General features: G+C 40.2%; 1 protein-coding gene across 3 annotated transcripts in view; it reads right to left on the bottom strand.

Moving 5' to 3' along the window:
- PIEZO1 (piezo type mechanosensitive ion channel component 1 (Er blood group)) overlaps positions 1 to 21,490 on the bottom strand; it is a 149,771-nt gene that overhangs the window by 85,328 nt on the left and 42,953 nt on the right. For 2 of the 3 annotated variants that reach the window (XM_075189030.1, XM_075189028.1), the window contains exons 2-5: positions 16,517 to 16,612; positions 2,079 to 2,201; positions 1,484 to 1,526; positions 1,213 to 1,372 (exon numbers count right to left, since the gene is read on the bottom strand). In XM_075189030.1, the coding sequence (XP_075045131.1) occupies positions 1,213 to 1,372; positions 1,484 to 1,526; positions 2,079 to 2,201; positions 16,517 to 16,523 (333 nt within the window). In that variant the 5' untranslated portion in view covers positions 16,524 to 16,612. The remainder of the gene's footprint in view (positions 1 to 1,212; positions 1,373 to 1,483; positions 1,527 to 2,078; positions 2,202 to 16,516; positions 16,613 to 21,490) is intronic. The other variant, XM_075189029.1, reaches the window with a different exon arrangement.

Genomic DNA, 21,490 nt, shown 5'->3' on the forward strand with positions numbered 1-21,490 from the left:
CTGCGTTATCTGGAAACGATGTCTGGCAGTGCGGCCTGAACCGAGCAGGGTGGCAGTAGTTTCAAGGGGCTTTCAATGCGCTTGCAACAGCGTTGGGACACAAACTCGTACTTCTTTGGAATGCTCTTTCGTCATTATCTTAAACTTTTTTTTAATGAAAGTCCATCATGCTGCAGGACCTCAGAATGAGGGGTATTTATATTTACAAGACAACGGACGACAGGGGACCAAATGATTTCTTACACAGTTCGAGTAAATGAACTAACTGTGTGATGTTTGAGGTAACAAGTGCACCTGTGCAAAGCTGGGCTTACAACTGTGAGAGGTAGGAAAGTTTTTTCGTTTTTATTTTAAATGTAATCATTCCAGGTTTAAATTTGTGGAGAGCTTACGGAATACTTAATTAGATATGACATGGCAGCAGCTACGCTACACTTTGTGGATCGGTGTAAAAAAAATAAAATCTACTACTTCCATCTATTTAAAATTCAAAAATCTGTTTGGTAGGGGTGAGCTGGGGGGGGATGAATATTTTTCCAAGTCACTGCAGACTATTATAAGTTTGCAAAAAGACCAAAAGCACGGAACATTGCTGTATTTAACCCATGCAGTGCTTTGCTGTCAGTTACGGATTAGGAAGGGTTAAACGCATCAGAACATCTGCACATACTGAAGGTCGGGGTGAACGGTTACGGATGCCAACGGCGGTCACATGGCTGGCACAGCTGCCGCTGCCAGCATTAATGTAAACAAAAAACTGGTCAAGGGAAACAAGACTGGGAGCTTTGCTGAACATGTCACAACAGACGCAGCGGGTGGGCGCTGTGGAAAGTAAAGGGGGAGAGGAGGAAGCATAGAGGGGGGGGGGTGAATATAAAAGGGGGAGAGCAGCATATAAAAAGGACATGAAAATAAATATAACAGCGAGGGACAGCTAAAATCAACAGCTCCGTTACACTGCGTCCAATGTCTTTCCCCTTCAGTAATCCCACGTATAACCTGATCCTGGTGTAGACAAGCTGCGGCCGTCTCCACACAGAAGATGGTTAATAAATCAGGACACGGGGGTGTAGAAAATGATACAGTATGGAAATGTCGGTATAAAAATTCCTAGAGAAGCCAGGTTAGAGGAAGCGAGAGGGCGTAACAGACACAGAGCAACAACACAACAATGCCAAGGGTTTAACTGGTCTCCTGCCCAGTGACACAGACCCCCACCTGCTCCGTGAGATCGGTCGACCGGCGGGAGGATCGGGAGTTCTGCCGTCGCAGCAGGCGGTTGCACAAGCCAAGGCACACGGCCGACACCAGGAACATGCCAAAATCTGGGGACACCAGCCGCACGGTGTTGGAGATATCGTAGATGTCTAACCTACAACAGAGCAAGACCCACAGATCAGTATGGAGACGTTTAACAAATAATTGTACATATTTTGTTATATTTTGGACTGTGTAAGGATCACCAAAAGTACCGAACACTTACCGGGTGACACCAACATGACGAGCAAGATCTTCCCAAGTGCTGCCTACACCGCAATTAAAACAAAATATTATTTAAAGCACCACGTATATTGTAACATAGGTTAAGAACTAGAATAATTGCTCAACAACAAAACAGACAGCTATAGCTACTAGGTTTCCTGGTTGTATTACTACTACATGTTGATCTGTGTATGGTATCAATGTTACGTGTGCGGTTTCTGTGTCTGTGCCGCATATTAATGGGCAGCACGGTGGCTCAGTGGTTAGCACTTCTGTCTCACAGCACTGTGGTCATGAGTTCGATTCCCGACCATGGTCTTATCTGTGTGGAGTTTGTATGTTCTCCCCGTGTTTGCGTAGATTTCCTACAGCTGCTTCAGTTTCCTCCCAAATAAACATCCCGATAGGTTAATTGGCTACGGAGTAAAAAAACTGACTATATTGTGTGTATGTGCGATTGGGAATTTAGAATGTAAGAGTCAATGGAGCAGGGACCGATGTAAATGATAAATATTCTCTGTACAGTGCTGCAGACTATGGAGGTGCTATATAAATAAACAATAATGAGTAAATCTTCTCCGGCCTGTGGTACGTACAGTTATAGCCCAGTTGATGCTCCAGATCAGGCACTGTATACAGGCAGACTTGGAAGGTGATGTGCGCACATAGGAACAGGATGCTGGTGGCTAGCAGGGCTTTCAGCAGGCGACCCGTGTGACCTGGAGGAGTGAAAAGGACACAGACATGATCAACGGACCCTCTGAACAAATAGAGACCCTTCCTGTAGAACTAAAGATATTCCATAACTGTAAGCTAAAAATAAAATTGTTGTTAATGTCATCTACAAAAGTGCGAATAACATGGACATGCAGCATAAATTGTCCTGTGTGGTATCACGTGTCTACTTTTAAGCACATACACTTATTTTTACAGAAATTGAACACATCTGGGTATCCGGTAGCATCTGCGGGGGAAGGATACACACGTTTGCAGTATGTGATGGGAGAAGTTCGCCAGGACAATGGATTCCTGCAAGAATGCAGCTTGCATTGGGCCAAAGAGATATTTCGTGTTATGGGTCTGATATTTAAATGATCTTTAAGGGGTGGAGAATGCATTTATGTGGGGGGGGGGCTCCAGGTCTACAAGGGAACTGCATTAGAATATCTGCAGGGGAACCACAAAAGCAGGACCTGGCTTACTACAGGTGCTCCGGAGTCATCGTATTCATCAATGGGGTGTTTTCTGCCCCAAGCAGACAAGCTTTATACAAGAAAACACAGATATAGGATGCCCAAATACCCTTGTAATGCAATACAATAAGGTAGGGTCACATGGAAGGAATGGTCAAGATATCCCCTCATTCATGACTTGACCTATAGGAGACTAATATAGAGGTCCTTAAAGTATAGTAGGGAGGACTAGGAAGCAACTTTACCTTTTCCTCTCTCTGAACCTGCAGTCCCACAAATAATAGCAGAGACTATATTTATGGAGGAATTGGTAGATAGGCACAAACCCAAGTACACAGATCAAGGGCAACGGGTGCTAAATTCACATGTGCACATTCCCTACGATTGGACGAGGAAGGAGTTTTACCACAAACCGTGTGACGCAAAGTGAAATAAGTGAACGGTTTGAAAATTAAAAAAAAGACACAAACATATTTGTGCTCTCTCTTTTTAAAGCTGCAGTACTACCTGGAACTAAATGGCTCCTCCCCCTTCCTGAAGCCCAAGGACCTCCTCCAAGGAGCTGCGGAGGGCAGGTGTGAGCGGGAAGAATAGAAGCGGCGGTCACAGACCATTCACTCAACACTTCTGCAGCCGCTTTAAAGTGGTGGACGAAAATGTACAACACTTTAAGTGGTAATGCAGCTTTAAATAAAGTATAGTGCAATAATGGCTCCAAAAAGAAATTGCAAGTTAATGTTTTACTGATGGCTTTGTGTGCAGAGCCACAGTAATCCCACTAGAGTTAGACTCCCCTGGCAATATCTTTTGCTCCACTCACTCAGTGAGCCAGACTACCTAAACCAGTGGTACTCAACTGGCGGAAGGCTGCCACCTGCTGTCCTTGTAATATCATGACATCACACAGCTAGGGGGCAGGACTTCCCTCCGCCAGCCCCCAGAAGGACCTGTCGGGTGGACTGCAGTTGCTGATGTCACACTAGTGACGTATTATTCCTAGGAGAAGCCATGTGATGTCTGAGACCTCCCATGGGGTGAATCAGGAACAGGGGGGAGACAGCAGGACCTGGTAAATGGGGAGGTCCTGACCATCCCGTCACCACATATTATATTCATGCACATTAATGTAGACCCCCCATCATGGTCCCTTCCAGGGGCAGTGGGTATTACATGTTGTGCACCAGATGTACTGGGGTCCCCACTGGTTCCACTGAAAACCCCAAACAGAGCTTCACTGAGCATACGCCAGCCTTCGCCCATGCCCAAAAGAGCAGGGCCTCTGGAGTAGCATCCACCCAACAAAAACACTGCCGTGTGGCCCGGCGAGTACCTGTTACACCCCTGAATGCAGCACACTGAAAAGTCAAAGTATTGTGGGAGAAAAAGAAATGCAGATATGAGATCTGCAGCTCTAGGATGTAGGTCCATATATTCTAACAATAAAGCAATGTTGCATCTATACACATATATAACATTCTTTGAATCTATGTTTAAACATAAATTATACGCAGTGTTAATTATAGGGTCCCACGGTGCCTCTAAGAATGTGATGGTCAGGCTTTCAGTCTAGTTATTCTGTGTAGCAAAGACTACAACGGTCTTGTGCTTGTCCCGGTTTATGAGCTCTCAGAAGCAAAAAAAGGAATTAAACGCTTTATAGTAGCATAGGGTATATTTAGGCCTTTCACCTGGATTTGGTCATTTGCATACTTGCCTACATTCTATACCGCACTCCCACCCCTCCAGGAGGCTCATGCGGCCAATGCAGGTGGAGTGATGACACAATTTGCATCATCTTGGCTCCGCCCACTTCGCTAGATGGGATGGTGACCTACTCATCTGGGGGGACTCCCCAAAAATTCCAGGAGAGCTGGCAAGTATGGTCCTATGCTCAGCTGTACATATAAAACACAAGGCTCTTCTTGCATTTATGAAGGACAGGGTTTCCTAAAAAGTTTTTCAGCCATGTCACTGCATCATCAGACACAGCCGTTTAAGGGTTATTGCCACTGGCTATGGCACAGTCTTGCTGTGCACTTTGCATTGGATAGAAATGTATTCAGAGGCCATGCAGAAAACTACCAAGAAAAACAGAAACTTGAGCTCCCTTCTGAATCCCGATACTGCTGCAGTCCAGGAATATGGTCAGCGGAAAAGCCCCAAATCTTCTCAGCAGCAAAAAAATGGGACCACGTTTACAAGAAAGAAACAGGAGAAAAAACAAAACAAAAAACAAAAAAAACATGTCTCCAATGGACAAAACATAAAAACACTTCACAAAAAGAAAAATGAACAATGTGTGCGCGATACAAAGAAACGGCTTCCTGTGGTTTAATCGCAAAAACAGTCTGAAACGTACATGACTCAGACTTTCTAGAGAAAGTTGAAATCATTATGAAAAATGACTTTACTTAAATACATTATATGCAATATGGCAAGAAAACAGAGCCTGAGAATTCTGAAAGATTATCAGTATAGTTGTGTAAAGCATTAAACTATACAGGGATATAATGATACCACCAGTTCTGCCAATCTATAGAAACCTTCTAGAGGAATATCAAAATAACTTTTCCCTAGTTTTCCTGTAAAATCATCACCGATTTATAGCGAAGGACGGTGAGATTCTTAACACCAGGACAGTCTGTAACATTGCCGGACATTTGTGCAGTCTCCAAATAGCTGCAATCTACACCCAGTAACTGCGAAATCACAGTTCCTGCAAATCTGATTTACTGAGATCTTCTCATATGTTTAAAGAGGCCATAAGTCTATTGCCTTGGCATAAGGTGGTATTTATGGAGGTGGGTATAGAAGGACTTTGGGTTGAGATTGTAAAGTAAATCCGCTTGCGTTGACAGTTCTATGGTGCCATAGTAAATAAGAGTTCAGAAAGGTATTTATTATGTTAGGGTAATGAGAAGTTACAGAATAGTTCTCCAGCTTGTGAATGGAGAAGAATGTTCGGGACATCAGCAGCAGATTACGGTGTTGAACATGTATATTACCCATGTGCATAGGATGCACATTATACAACACAGCAAGCTTCAGGTCTCAGTTGTCATACGAGAGATGCAGAGATTCAGCCTTTCTAGGGGGTGTCCGATAACAGGAGATCAGCGTTATTTATGAATTGATGGAGATGGGCTGCTGTCAGCACCCACAGATCCTCTCATCTCAGTGGACACACAGTACGGACACGGCCCAAAGGTCCTGGAGAAGGGATCAGACTGCAGATCGAGTTCCACGTGTCTCCCGCACAGCAGCCAAATTCCCAGCAGGAAGGGAGAAAAGTTAATGTCATGTTTTATAGTCTCACAGCAGAAGGCAGTACGAGACTATCTGCTCATATTATCTGTAGAACACCGACCTCAGCAAGAGGCCTATTCATTGGAAAACGCTTTGTCCGCATGGTTTTGGCATTTTTAAGTATCACAAGTATCTAACAAAAGCCTAACGTGGGAGATATCAGATATATACTGCGTTAGGCCAAGTTTTGCATTAAACTGCAGTCCCCATAATTTTCAACGGGGACTGTAGTTTGGGCCAATTTAGCAAACTCAGAAAAAGTCTAGTGTAATCCTCGTCTACCATTCCCATTGTCTCAAAGAGATATTTTAAGTTTGAGTGGGGATGCCATTATTTTGTATATAGAAGAGATTAATCCCTTAGATATCAAATGAAACAAATATAAGGATTCTAAACTAGAACGAGACTTTTATCTCTTGAATATATATAGAGTAAGAAAATGAACATATTTGTAAGCATTGATGACCACGCTCTCTGTGAAGACGTAGCCGTGCTTAGTTTGAGAACTCGGGGAAAGTACATATAAAGGACAATTAATTTAGGACGATGAATCAAGGTACCTCATGAACACATCGGACAAAGACAAATCAGTTGGAAGAAGTTTAGGCAGGTTATAAAGTGTGGAGAAAAAGTAGTAAAATCCATTAGTCATGTACTAACAGATTTTGTTTGGTTCCCATAGTCAATGAGTTCAAGTTAGTTTAGCTCTTAGATTAGATGCAACCAAGGTGGTTCCCCCTTGTCACCCTTTTGTAAAACCTCTGCTGTAGCCATTTTAATGTTGTTTTAGTTGAAAATAAGACATTACGTGACTAAGCAACATTCCAGGGGACCAAGGAGGAATTGTTCAAATATATGTAGCTTCTAAATCAAGCCGCCAGTCTTAAGGGCAAATTTCGAGTTTAGAAATAACGAAATACATATTGTAAATAAGCACACAAACCCTAAAAAATGAGGTCGTCATGACGAAGCCAAGGAAATGGACAAGAAAGTCTTAAGGGAAACAAAGAAAAAAAAACAAAAAAAAAAAAAAATATATATATATATATACACACACACACATACACACACATAAGTTAACCCGTGCATGATACTCATGCATTCTAGTCAAATCAAGCTACTTAAGGTGTTAAAAAGGTTCTTGTCATGCATTTGGGCCATAGCCCAGGCCTCAACCACCAACCACTCCCCACTGTCACCCCCGGCAACCACCAACCACTCCCCACTGTCACCCCCGGCAACCACCAACCACTCCCCACTGTCCCCCCCGGCAACCACCAACCACTCCCCACTGTCACCCCCGGCAACCACCAACCACTCCCCACTGTCACCCCCGGCAACCACCAACCACTCCCCACTGTCCCCCCCGGCAACCACCAACCACTCCCAACTGTCACTTCTCCTTCAAGAAATATATATATATATTTTTTAAATCTTTATAAACACTTTTAACAATTAACAAATTAAATTAACAAATTAAAAACATCTTAGTATACCAAATTTCAGCCCTTTCTGAAATTTTTTTCCCACACACACTGAGAATTTAGTAGGTCAGTGTATAACTCCGCCCAGCAGGTGGCGCTGCAGCTTGGTTTTATTTTTTCCACACACACACACACACACACACACACACACACACACAGACAGACAGACTAACACACACCACTAGACATTTATATATTAGAATATATATATATATATATATATATATATATATATATATATATATATATATATATATATATATATAATAAACTAGCAATGTGAAAGTGAATAAAAGATAAGTTAATGAAAGAGCGCGATACCAATGAAAGAGCACAAAGGAAGCCAGGCTGGGCAAAAGGAAAAATTAATGCAGCGACTAAACTAAACATCCAAGTACAAAAACCAACAACTCATTTCAAATCTGAACTAAGAAGAATACAAAACATGTGATACAAATGGGGTTGTGTATTTGCTGGCATGTCCCTGTGGTCTCCAGTATATAGGACGTACAATTAGAAACTTAAAAGTGATTAAAGCAGAGAATATAAGAAATATGAAAAAAAACCAAGGTGAAATGCTTCTCTAACTTTCATACATATAAACAGCGTGCCAAAATAATGAAGAGGCAGCGACTATAACGTACAAACATCAAGGGAGGAAGCAAAGTGGAGTTACAATCTCAACCTCGACTTTCTTAAAAGACAACAGTAAAATGTACTAGCAAAACTTAGGACAGTTACAACTAATTTTTTGATAGGAGTAACTTGCGGACTAGCCAATGAGATATGGACTTGTCACATGTCAGCGTCCAATTGCAGAGGCTCACAGGAAATAACCAACAACGTCCCTTTATCCAAATGAACCATCTTTGACGTGAGACATTCTGACTGCAACTTATCATATAAAGGCTCGATAAAAATATAAAAAAAAATTGTCTTTTAAATTGTCTAACGTCGCTGTAAAAGAAGTATATCCTTAAGTAGAATAACCATATTCTTATGTATCACAATATCCTATCACTAGAGGAAATGGAGAGATTAGCGTACACCAACATTCTAAGAAGTTAGTATTTTGCAACCTAAGGCAAACATAAGAACCATTATTATTTTACTGTGTAAATATTAGAACTTTTATTTTGTATACAAGTTCCATTTTTAATATTTGTTTATTATGAGAAGATTAAATGTGTTAAAGTTTATTTTTTATATTCAAGCCACAGAATATTATATCTGTAGGTCCTGAAGAATATATGAATGGTACATACAGGAATAACGGAGTATGCATGAGGGGAGACCCAATATAAACCTCTCCTTTTCACACCGGGGCACACTCTGTTCTTATCCCTAAGGTAGCCCACAGTTAGAATAGGCGAAACGCGTAGGTTTCAAGCATATCTATCATCTGAACTTCTCTCTGATTGACATCCGCTCTCGCTCCTACTTAATCTAAGTGGAACTGCCAGTCGACACTTAAAAAATGAGACAGTGAGCCAGGTTTTAAAGAGATCTTTGTAGTATCTAACATTGAGACCATTCATATATTGAACAGATTTAGATCTATTGTGAATTTCAATACATACAATTTTTTATTTTATTTTATAAATAACACCCGCCATAGGATTGCTATTCCAGATAATTTATTACACCATTTTATTAGATTGCGCCTCCAAGTTACCATAAGGTTGCTTTCAAGTGAAATTGTTTAAGATCCTACCAGGTTGAAACGCGTTGGGTGGTGTGAGGTTGGAGGTGAACTTGTTCCCAGCTAGATTATTGCAAGACAGAACCAACACATTTTCACAGTCTATATCAAAGCCACCTATTTTTCCGTGTGTGTGAGTGAGTGAGTGACCAAAAAGAACATGTTGTATGCTACAAGGATTTATATATTGACTACACAACAGCCAATTTTTATAGGTGTGTTTTATTAATTGAAAGCATAAATCACGGTTTGCAGTGCAGAAATTTGATGAAGGTTACAATATTCAATTTAAATAGTTGAATATATTCCACGGGAGTTTATGAACAGGGTCATTGTTTTAGGCTCTGTAGGTTATACACAAACTTTTAAAGATTTGGTTTGAACCAGCACTTAGTCATCCAAGAAGTTAAACCCATTTAATAAAACGGTTATTTTGGAGCAAATACGCCCCAGAACCAAGCACATACAAATATTCTGCTCTTAAAAATAAGGGTTTCAATAAATTCTCTGCCAAGTTTACACCAGAAGTAACGTCTTTGAATGGATGCCCCAGATAACCAGATGTTATACAGTCATGAATTACGACACATAACTGAAGTCCTCTTTGCCCTTCAGGTTAATGTAGACAGACATTTGTGACATAGTAGTTTGCCAAAAATATGAGAAACCTGGGAAGGTTAGTCACTTTGTAATATCAATCTATTCTTAACCTGCAGACTAGGACAAAGAGTGCCTATTCGATTGAAGGTCCATGGCCAGAAACTGCTGTTAGCAAACCAAGAGAGTCTAATTTAACTTACATATTTTGAAGTGGTTTAAATTATATTTTTCCTTAGCTAGCAGCCAGCTGGCAGGGTGTGTCTGCAATTAAAACAGAGCACCTGCAAAGATTTCCCTTTTAAAAGGCAAGGAGGGAGTGTTATCTGTCCATCAACTTACAGCTGTGGGAGGAGTGTAAACTATTTAAACTTTTATGTATTGTGACCGATGACAGACATTGGACGGTGTCTAGGGAGCCGGTCTCTGTTTTAGTATTAGAGTCTGAAGAAAAAAAAAAAGTGTACGCAAACCATATGTTATGAATTACTTTGCCACCTTGAAGGGTGCCCGTGTCACATATACATATATATATATATATATATATATATATATATATATATATATATATATATATATATATACATACATACTTTTTTTTATTTTTTTTATTTTTTACACATACACATACATACTATACACACACACGTAAGTCAACAGTATAGAAATGCAGAGTATATAGAATTTTAACTGAAAGACGAGTCACAAATCTCAATTGCTAATATATAATATGTTCTATGGCCAAAAAAAAAAAAAGAACCTGTCATATACACATTGTAACAAGAGAGAATAACTTCGCCCCCAGAACTAATCATACCATTAAAATTGCTAAGTGTGAAGGGTAAAATTTCCCCGTTACATGGTATACAAACATTGGGTTATTGTGTACAAAGATCGATGCTGGTTCCCACGGTCCTGATAACTATTGCACTTTTGTTCAAACCATCCGAAATAATTAGCGAGATGAAGACGTGACAATTTATGTCAAAGCGTTGCATGACGTGTGAAAATTAATGGTGGCTTCCTGCCCTGGACTTGTCATTGGCCCTGACTGTACAGTACTGTATGTCAATCAGCACCTGATTGGCTGTGATAATGTCTCACTAAGTCTTGCAACCAATCAAAAGCCAAAGATCATGCCATTGTACTGAAATGTGACACACAGGTAGGCAGCCAAACTTAAATTAGAACGCAATAATGCCGAACTGTAGTAATAGCCATTATTATTTCCTCCTCCCAGGAATGATTTTCAAATAAAGTGCAGAACTTTCTACCCTGCAGAGGTCACTGCTGCACTTGCTGTCTATGGAAAGCATTTGCCAATGGCTACATATTTCTACATACAACTGTTGGAAAAGTGGCAATTAAAAGCTTATAAGTAAATCAAATGGCACATATCACGTACAACAATTCTCACTGATTAAATCAAAAATATATTAAAATATATATATTTATTAATATGACCCAGTCATGATATAACCTAAGAGCATAAGATAATTTAGTCAGGACGGTTCAAAGCAAATCATTATGTTCCCTATAAGCAAACAATGACGAAGCCAATATACCTCTCTGCTTTCTGTCAGTTTACTTTGATAGTTTACTCAAGAAGTGCCCTGTTACTGACAAAGGGGCAGAAGCAATCCTGGCTTTCATTACCCAATTAAGAGTTCAAAGGAAGCACAAAGACTGGCTAAAATTCCTGCCAACAGATAAAGGTTATACAAACTCCAAGCTATATGGATAATGAGAATTATGATCTACCAAAGGAAAGCATTACAAAAAAAAAATGTTTGTGAAGATCTCTATATAGTTGTATATTCCCTGAAAGTAGGAGAACGTGTGTCAAGATGCAACAATTCCACTTCTAGACTTTCCTCAGGCCAGAGAACACTCAAAACAATTAAGGGATCCTAAAGTCTACATTTCCTGAGCTGCAGTTGCTTTTATTAAACAAAAACAAATATTGCGTTCATATTTCTGTAAATCTATTTTTATCAGTAAGCATTGTGACTATATTTTGTCATATTAAGTCACAATTAATAACGCTCTGCATTTGTGTTCTTAAAGGATCGACAGGTCAGACAGTCCTGTTTTTTTTTTTTATAATGCTTCATTTGTGCAGGTTTGGTTTACAATAACTTTGCTAACTTAGGTTGGGATTGCATTTTTAATAATTCAAGGAGATTTTGGGGCAAGGGCAGGTGGATTTGTTTTGATTAACCCTATCAAACCCATATGTCACACATGCCCAAGTGGACCTGTCATGACAACCCACTTTAAGTAAACCAGAACATAAATGGTTATATAACAAATGATAACATGGCTGTAGGAGAGGGGTTTACCAGTCTAGTGGTATAGATTTGTAGAAGAGGGGCCAATATTTTTTAAGCGACAGCTCATGCTCTGATAAAGCAGTGATCAAATTGAAGATTGACGATTGACTAAATTATGTTTTATAGATGGAGAAAGTAAAGGATGCTTGGTTATCCATGAAGTGCTATGATGAATGTGATTAAACACCTTTTTATTTTTTTTCTCCCAGTATAATCTTTTACCAATACGAAAAGTCAAAAAGGACAGCAAAATAAATTGCGTGTAGCAAGAAAAACGGCTTCGGAAAGGCCCAGTGTAGCACCGATCCTTTCATGGCAGGATATGAACAGGACAAATGACAAAAGTGTGTAAAACACACCCTAAAAGCAGGAACAAACATATGAGACTGACTTATTGTTCCAGAGCACAGTATTTGGTCTTTATTAGAAAGAAATGTACATAAGCATTATTTATGCTACGCAGACACAGCTGGGCTCTCTCACCTGTTTATTGCAGAATGTGACAATTAAAACGTGATAATTAACTGTTAAATTGGAAAGAGCAATACTTTAACAGCCTTATCTACTCACATTAATAATATCCTGTATACCGTATAATGTGCTGATGTTATGACTGTTTGTTTTTGAAGCTTCTTTCAAATTTAACTCCATTGATATCAGCAGAATCCTGGTACTCCCATTGCTGGGGCTGATAGTGACCTAAGATAGAGTACCGACAGCTCACTTCTGGTCATGACATCGCACATTGCCATAATAACCAATAAATGAAAGAAACCACTCTGCAATTTAATGTCGCCTACAGAGGAGGCAACCATTTTGTTTGCCGAACCACTATCCGAATGCAGCTAGAAATCCAAGGCCGACGATACCTAGATGCCAGATTTGTCATGCCATCTAAAAAGGAAAAAGTGGAGTTGTTGCCCATGGCAACCAATCACATTCTAGCTATCATTTATCTAGTGCATTCTACAAAATGATAGCTAGAATCTGATCGGTTGCTATGGGAGACACCTCCAATTTTCTTTTTTTTTTATAGAAAGTTTGACAAATCTACCCCCTAGTATTCCAATGCCCTAACAATGGCTGCCTTCAGTGTTTATCCAGTAATGTCCTTACATCTAATCAGGCTGCATTCTCGGGAATAGTGGTTGAGCCCACAAACTGGCTGGCTACAGCCAATGTGATGGATCATTGAATATAGAAAGGCAAAACAAGGTTCTCATCTATAGCAGAACACCGGAAAAAAAAAAAAAACAACAAAAAAGTATAAATTAACAAATCTAAAAATGGGCAATACCATAGGCATTAGTAGAGTGTAGAAGAGCTCATTATATTGTTGGTAGGATAAATAGAGCCAGCACAGCCGAATATAGGAGCGAGGAGCACGCCGGGTCATTTCATGATGTACAAAAATATATATTTACTCAAGATAAACTGTAAGGGCTGCGGGACAGGGGATAGGAAAACGGAGAGGATTCAAACAAGGGAAGGTTTATATGAAAAAGGCAGCTTGGCAGAGAGGACTGAACTTGCAGAAAGACAGGCAAGAACGAGCCATGAGGAGCTATGCAGAGAATGGGCAGAAAAAGAACAGGGGAGGGGAGTAACGGTTTGGAATATCCCAAGAATGTCTGATAAAACCAGAAATACTGGAAACATTGCACAGAACCATGAAAACAAACACTGGTGCGGAGATATCTGTCCAGCTGCACAGGGAGAGGGGAGAGAGCGAGAGACTGTGCAAGTGCAGACAAGAGAGGAGACAGACACATATAGAACACTAGAGACTGCAAAAAGGGAAACCGGGGTAAAAAAAGGAAGCAATAAAAAGGACTAAAACGAGAGTAATTAGACGATTATAAGTAGTGTGAAGTCGTCTTTCACAGAGGGGATGACAGCTACTAATCAACTCCTTCCTCGCTGTATGCTAATCTGTGTGTGACCTCAGATGACATTACTGGCACAGTATAACCAACCTCTGCACACAGCAGCGCTTAGGTGAGGTTACTGGTTACTGGAGGAAGATTCCTGCAGAGAATCCGTCAACACACAACATTCCACACAATACTGACTCCATGACACCAATGTTTATTACACAGATATGGGATCTATCACCCAGAATGTTTGGAACCTAAAGATTTATGTATGAGGGGCTTGCCATCATTTGTAGCAAAATACAAATATATATATATATATATATATATATATATATATATATATATATATATATATATATATATATATATATATATATATATATATATATATATATATATATATATATATATATATATATTATATCCCACCCCCCTCCTTTCCTTGCATTAATCCCCTCCTCTAACTGTGTACACAGTGCTCCTCACAGTGACGGTGGCATGTAAGGTACTCTGTGATCATGTCGAGCCTGACGAATTCCATGTGTACAGTGCTGTGCAAGGTTATATGTGCTGCAAATAAAGTAAAATATAAAACAAATCGTGCCTGCATATATTACAATATCACTGAGGAGTAGCAGTTATTTCATTTTCCTTTATGGTTTTGGGAATACATTTGTGGTTTTTTTTTTAGAAGAGATCTCACGCAAGATTATATGTATCTATATATTTTCCATTTAGACAAGGAGCAGGCGTGCAAGTTTGAGTAAATGCCACGTGATTGGCTGGGAGTAAAGTTCTACACTGACTATACAGGAAATGGAGAAAACCCCTATTTTTACCAGCAGATTCCCTTTTACCTCCCGCCTGTTGGTTACCTCTTATTATTAATAAGATAAAGGACAACACAGGATAAAGATAAGCAAACAGACCACAGGAGACTGGACTTCAACACCCTCTGTGACAAGTGTCTAATTATGGTTTGGACACACACAGCTACCACAGCAACTGTTCTTTAACCTTATAGAGGGCGAGTGGCAATTCCTAATGATGGCAGTAGCAAATGACAGCACTCCCCTGAGTGTGAGTGTGTCTGGTGTTATGGAAGTAATAAGCTGCAGCACTCAGCCCCTTCATCATCAGCAGCAGCTATTTATATAGCGACAATAATTCCGCTGTACAGAGAACTCATTCACATCAGTCCCTGCCCCATTTGAGCTTACAGTCTAAATCCCCTAACACACACAGACAGACAGACAGGACAGACAGGACAGACAGGACAGAGACACACAGACAGAGACACAGACACACAGACAGACAGAGACAGACACAGACACACACACAGACAGACTAGGGTCAATTTAATAGCAACCAATTAACCTACTAGTATGTTTTTGGAGTGTGGGAGGAAATCCACGCAAACACGGGGAGAACATACAAACTCCACACAGATAAGACCATGGTCGGGAATCTAACTCATGACCCCAGTTCTGTGAGGCAGGAGTCCCTTCATCATTACACTTAACAAGGGCTGCTTTGTAAGCCAAAGATGAAGACTTTCCTGACTGTAACACACAGGTACAGGTCAGGGCCGCTGTTTAATCAATTAGGGAAAAGGATAGAGAATATCAGAACGCACTGCGCCACCTAACATTAAAAAGGAGTAGGACTACTCAGCCTAATCGCCATTCTCTGCAACGAGTGAGGAATTCAATATACCCGCTAAAGTGCTCTGAATTTCCACCAAGTACACGAGAATTGTTAATTTTTGTTGATGACTCTGGGATTAGAAAACGTTGTCATATAACGGTTATAGGAAAAGTATGAATGATAAGTATATGTCTTAGTCCAGTTTAAGAATTGAATTAATGCAAAGCTCCTCATTCAGTTCAGACTACCTTCTGTGACATCTGCCCCAGGGAAGGAGAGAAATGAGGTAGAGGCAGCGCATTACCTCAAACCTCGGCTTGAGCAGACGCAGGAGCTCCCATCTTCTGAGTTCAGCAAAGGCTGAAGACGTAGGGGCTGCTGGGTAAGAAACCAACAATTGCCAATGGGAAGTGTGCAAAGAAAAACAGCAAGGGACTGCTGTGCGCATGTCCAATCAGGGGCTACGTTTCTCCTCATTGACAACTAATGGAATAATACATCAGGGCAGGACGGTGGCTCAGTGGTTAGCACCTTTGCTTCACAGCTCAGGGTGCTCCAGGTTCTTCCTATACTCCGAAAACATACTAGTAGGTTAATTGGCTGCTGACAAAATTGACCCTAATGTGTCACAGATGGGGAATTTAGACTGTAAGCTCCAATGGGCCAGGGACTGATATGAAGTATTCTCTGTAAAGCGCTGTAGAAATTGTGGCACTATATAAATAAAATGGTGATGATGATATTATACAGTAACTACCACTCCGCTCCTGCAAGACTCAAAAAATAAAAAAAATAATAAAAAAAAATAATAATAATAATAATAATAATAATAATAATAATTAAATAAACACAAATCTTACTAAATAATTCCAATGCACACCAAGAAATGACTTACCTCTCATGCTGTGGGAGGAGGGACCAGCAAACCATGGTAACAGTAGCAGGAACAACAGGTAGATCAGGGACAACAAGTTGTAACGGAACAAACAGGCTGTGGGGAAAAAGAAGAGAAAAGACAGTTATTTAATGCCACCAAAATAAAAGTAACACACTGGGCTGACATATTTGCACAATAAAAAAAAAAGCTCAAAATAAAATTTTTCTGCTATAAATATGGAGCAAAAAACGTCAACTTTACTCATTTTATTGCTTGTTTACAATTCAGCATATAAAACTTTTGCTTTGAAATGGAAAAATCATTTTGAAGACAGGTCTGCAACATTTTTATCCTATAAATCCTTGATAAAAAGGTTCCATTGTGGCAAAAACAAAAGATAATGTAACTTATCATACAGCATGTATGCTTTGTTTCAAAGAAAAACAACATGCACAATTATGACAAAGGACCTCAATTAGGAGATAAAAGTAAAGTCGAACCCAAATTAATCATGTTGAGGCGCAAGTGCAATCTTTTTTGCATACAGGGGAAATACTGGCAACGTTTGCATCACACAAATACTGAGCTTTATTTTTACACTGCAATTTACAGTCGACTTAACTCCCACCCCCCCCCCCCCTCCCAACTCTAAATCTGTCAGCACATTTTAAATTTGCTCTACCGCGACAATATGACGTTTCTGACGCTGGGTTGGGGCCAAAATGAAGCGATTGACCGCGCCCCGCCCCCTCCCGACCTCCAACCATGCCCCCAGCCCGGGATCTCCCGGAATTAAATGTTCAAAAGTTGGCAAGTATGTACTACGGTAGAACTCTCGGCTCATTTTTCTTCGTACCTCTATGGGGCAAGAGGAAAAATGAGCAGAGATTTCTGTCAAATTTAACTTTGCGGTTAATTGAATCCCTCCCCCTAAATGTCAGTAATGTAAATCAACCCTCACAGATCAGAGTACCACCCTTTATAACATTTGAAAATAGTTTTCAGCGACCCTTTGATGTTGGCATATCTTGTAATTAGTGTCACTTGCTCTATATTTAATAGTTACTAGCAGATGTTACATCCTCCTCTTGGTTTTTAATAAAGCTAAAAAGGAAATGCTGGTTTAATTTACCCGTGTGACGTTACATTTCTGATTTTATGGTAACAAGCCTAGGAGAACATTGATCTCACTTTAGGCTGTCGTTGCTATATTGATTTTTTTTTCTTATTGTAAACGCTCTGGGTCAGTTTATCTACCACCAGCTATGACAGAAATCAATCTACCAATGTGAATATATAGATGTAAAGAGAACTTAAACTGGGACAAAATGAGTACTGCCCAATATGGGCAGGAATACCCACGTTCTGCCCAAGCTGTCAAAGCCATATTCCAATAAGTCTGTTAAATTAGGTGCATGAAGAGAGTTCTATAAAACAAAATTATGCAGAGGCAAAGAAATCGTGTCTAGTGCCAAAACCTAGGACTGTCCATAGAACAGTGGGACAGAGAGCGAGAGTTCTAGTAAAATAGATTCCTGCAATCATTTTTATAGCACTTGGCAAGCATGCTAGTGAGAAGTGTTGTATTTCTACCGCAAACCATTTTTAACATCCTGTAACGGCATTTGTTATAAATAAATTAAAAAAAGGAAATAAAATAATATCTTTTTGGGACGCAAATGCCACAGGCTTGGCATGCATAGCTTGTGTGACTAACAGAAAAGAAAAATCAAATACAAAATCGCCGTATAATTATTTTTTGGCCGTTTTTTCTTGTTTTATTTTATACCAAAGACCATTCTGGTGACTTGTGCGCCACGCAGTCCGCCCCCCTCCCGGCTAGCGCGCAACGCAGGCTGCACCCTCCCAGCTAGCGCGCCACGCAGGCCGCAATCCTTGTTGCATGTGTACAAAGGAGACAACCAGTCCCAGTGGCTAAAATAAAAAGCATAGCGCAAGCCTGGTGGCTAGTAAAGAAAGCAGACACCGACAGCGCTGGTTATTCCTACGCCAAATAGTGGCCGCACGGAGCTACTATTTGGAGACAGCCACTTGGGTCAATAATGGGAACATATATACGGATATGGCTATAACTATGCTAAAATGAGGACACTGATCCCAACACTATACAGCAGGCCAAAAGCTGGGATCCAGGACTATTGTAAAAAAAAAAAAAAATGAATATAAAATAAGTAAATTGTGACAGGAAGTGAACCACGTGATGACTATTCCATAAATGTATTTTTGTTTTGTAAATGTTCCTGCTGCTATTACCCATAATTCACAGCGATGTCCTACCCAGGATAAGGGTACCCAACATGGGGCCTGCACAATGATAGGATGACAAGAGAAGTAATTCATACATAAACAAAACAAAAAAAAACATAAAAAGAAATAGCAACACACAAAATCCCTTGTGATTTCTTACTGCCATCCTGTCAGGAAATGATATAGACAGTAGAAATCATACAGCGTGTGTGGGTTGGATATAAAGGGATGGGGGGAAGGTAGGCTTAGGGCCTACCCGTGGGACAAAGGAAGAAGGGGATGACCGCTTTTCATTATAAAAAATAGTTTTCAGTCTATGCAGTGCGTGATGCTGTTTTCAGGAAATGATATGGAGATATATATACAGAGACATGCTTTGTGTACATGTTATGTTTACATACTGGGTGATGGCGTGTGGGAGAGCGTGGCCCAGTCACTCTACATCACTGCGCACGTGCAAGAGACGACGGCCTGTGGAAAATTAAACTCGTGTGTCCTTGTGGCGTCTCCATCTGCTGTTTATTGATACTGTCACTCGGCATAATACATTAAGGCGCAATCTGTCACAATTAATTGCCGCCTGTGTGTCAGGTTTGCTGCTGTACTGTCTGTCAGCAGTTGTACACACTAAATTAATAAATACAAAACAATATATACTGGTAAATAAGCATTTATTTTTGCCCATAGATTTGTATATTTTCACCAAAGAATATGACCCGTCACCAAGGGGGTGGGATATGTGATGCCAACTACAAGTATTCCTGTGCCCCCTGGCTGTTTCCAAATGAATAATACATACTTGCTAACCTTTTTAAACTTCTTTCTGGGAGATCCAAGGCAGGGGGGCGTGGTTGGAGGGCGGGAGGGGCGCGGTGAATTGCGTCATTTTGGCCCCGCCCCCGCGACAAAATGCCGTTTTAGTCACAGGGAGCAGTGCCAAAATGATGCAATTCACCGCGAATCACATCATTTTGACAGCAAGATGCCGTTTGCGGAATATTTGCCTGCTCTCCTGGGAGTCCGGGAGACCTATCTGAATTTCAGTAGTCTCCTGGACATTTCGGGAGAGTTGGCAAGTATGGAATAATACGATAACTATAAAAATATAAAATTGAAAAAAAAAAATAAAAAAAAAATATTCACCCAGTTTGACAGTTTTCATTTTTTTTTTTTTAACCTCAGAATCAAAAACACCCCCATGGTGACATGACCTCACCCCCTACAGTAAAAGTACCAGGGGTATATGTACTACATTGCGGGTTTAAAAAAGTGGGGATGTTGCCTATAGCAACCAATCAGATTCTAGCTGTCATTTTGTAGAACGCACTAAATAACTAGAATCTGATTGGTTGCTATAGGCAACATCCCCACATTTTCAAGCCCGCAGTTTAGTAAATATACCCCCTAATGTGATCCTTCAGAAAGTTGGGAGATAATTTGTAATGTCAGAATAAAAATATACTAGATCTTATTTTTAATTACAAATAAAAACAGACAACTGATCACATGACCGTCTATGCTATGTTTACACCAAAATAAACCTGGTGCACACACATAATTTGCCTTCAGAGGTCACATCATTGATTGGAATCTGTGTACAATTAAAATGTTTCACCAGATTTCAAAATAAATATACCAGTATGTGGGAGGTCCCACAGTTGGTTAGTGATTTTACAAACAAGAGCTTCATCATGAAGATCAATGGACATCCCAAAAAAGGTTATTGAAATGCACCAATCAGTGGGACAATATAAGAAGATTAAGACTTTTATGATCCTCCACGGTCATGTGAATTTGTCTGGAACAGAGCAGTCTTCCAAAACGAAGCATAGATTTGGAAAAGTCATTTGTTAGGGAGGCCACAAAGAGGATTATGGGAACTGCGTCTTCCATGGCAGAGAGGTTAGAAACTGTCCATGGGGCAACAGCTTGGGTGAAAAATTCAGTGTCAAGCTGCAATTGCTGCTAAAGCTTCTTCTACCCAGAGTTTAAACAGAGAGGTAAAAACTTGTGTACGGTAATCGATTGTCTGGTTTATTTTTTGTTTGCAATTTGTGTGCGTTATTCATGTGCTCCACATTTTCAGTGTCAAAAAATCGGGACAGTCCATAGAGAACAAGGACAAATGTGATGTGATTATTTTTCCAAAACTCTGTATGGACGCTGGCATTGTATGTTGCCAGCATCCAGTAATACAATTTAAAATCTATTGTCACTAAGCATCAACACGTCAATACTAAATGCCACCAACAGACCTCCATATACCTGTGAAATATACATAAAGAGCACCGATAACCATAAATCTTTTATGATTCAATAGAATTTTTTAAAAACACCAATTACTTACTTATTGGTTTTATTTTCTTACATCATATAATCTAAAAGGACTTCGAATAGTGAAACATTGTGCCATTTAAACATGGAGGGTCTCTGCCATCTGACCTAAGCTGGTATCTCATCTGCCTACTGCGATAGGAGCACAAGAACCAACATGCAGAAAAAACCCAAACGCTGGTACACATAACACACAGCACAACATCCCCGGACCCCCTCCTCACAGACACTGCACTGTTCTATAGAATATGTTAATGGTGTCAGACAGGAAGATGGAAAATTCCTATGTCCTGTGCATCTAGCAGGGCAGCCTGCCATTACTACTAAAACTCAGCAAAACCCCACCCATTAAACACCAGGAACCCCGGTCCATCGCTTGTAGGATCAGCA

This window comes from Mixophyes fleayi, chromosome 10 (genome assembly GCF_038048845.1).
Source record: "Mixophyes fleayi isolate aMixFle1 chromosome 10, aMixFle1.hap1, whole genome shotgun sequence".
Classification (NCBI taxonomy): Eukaryota; Metazoa; Chordata; class Amphibia; order Anura; family Limnodynastidae; genus Mixophyes; species Mixophyes fleayi.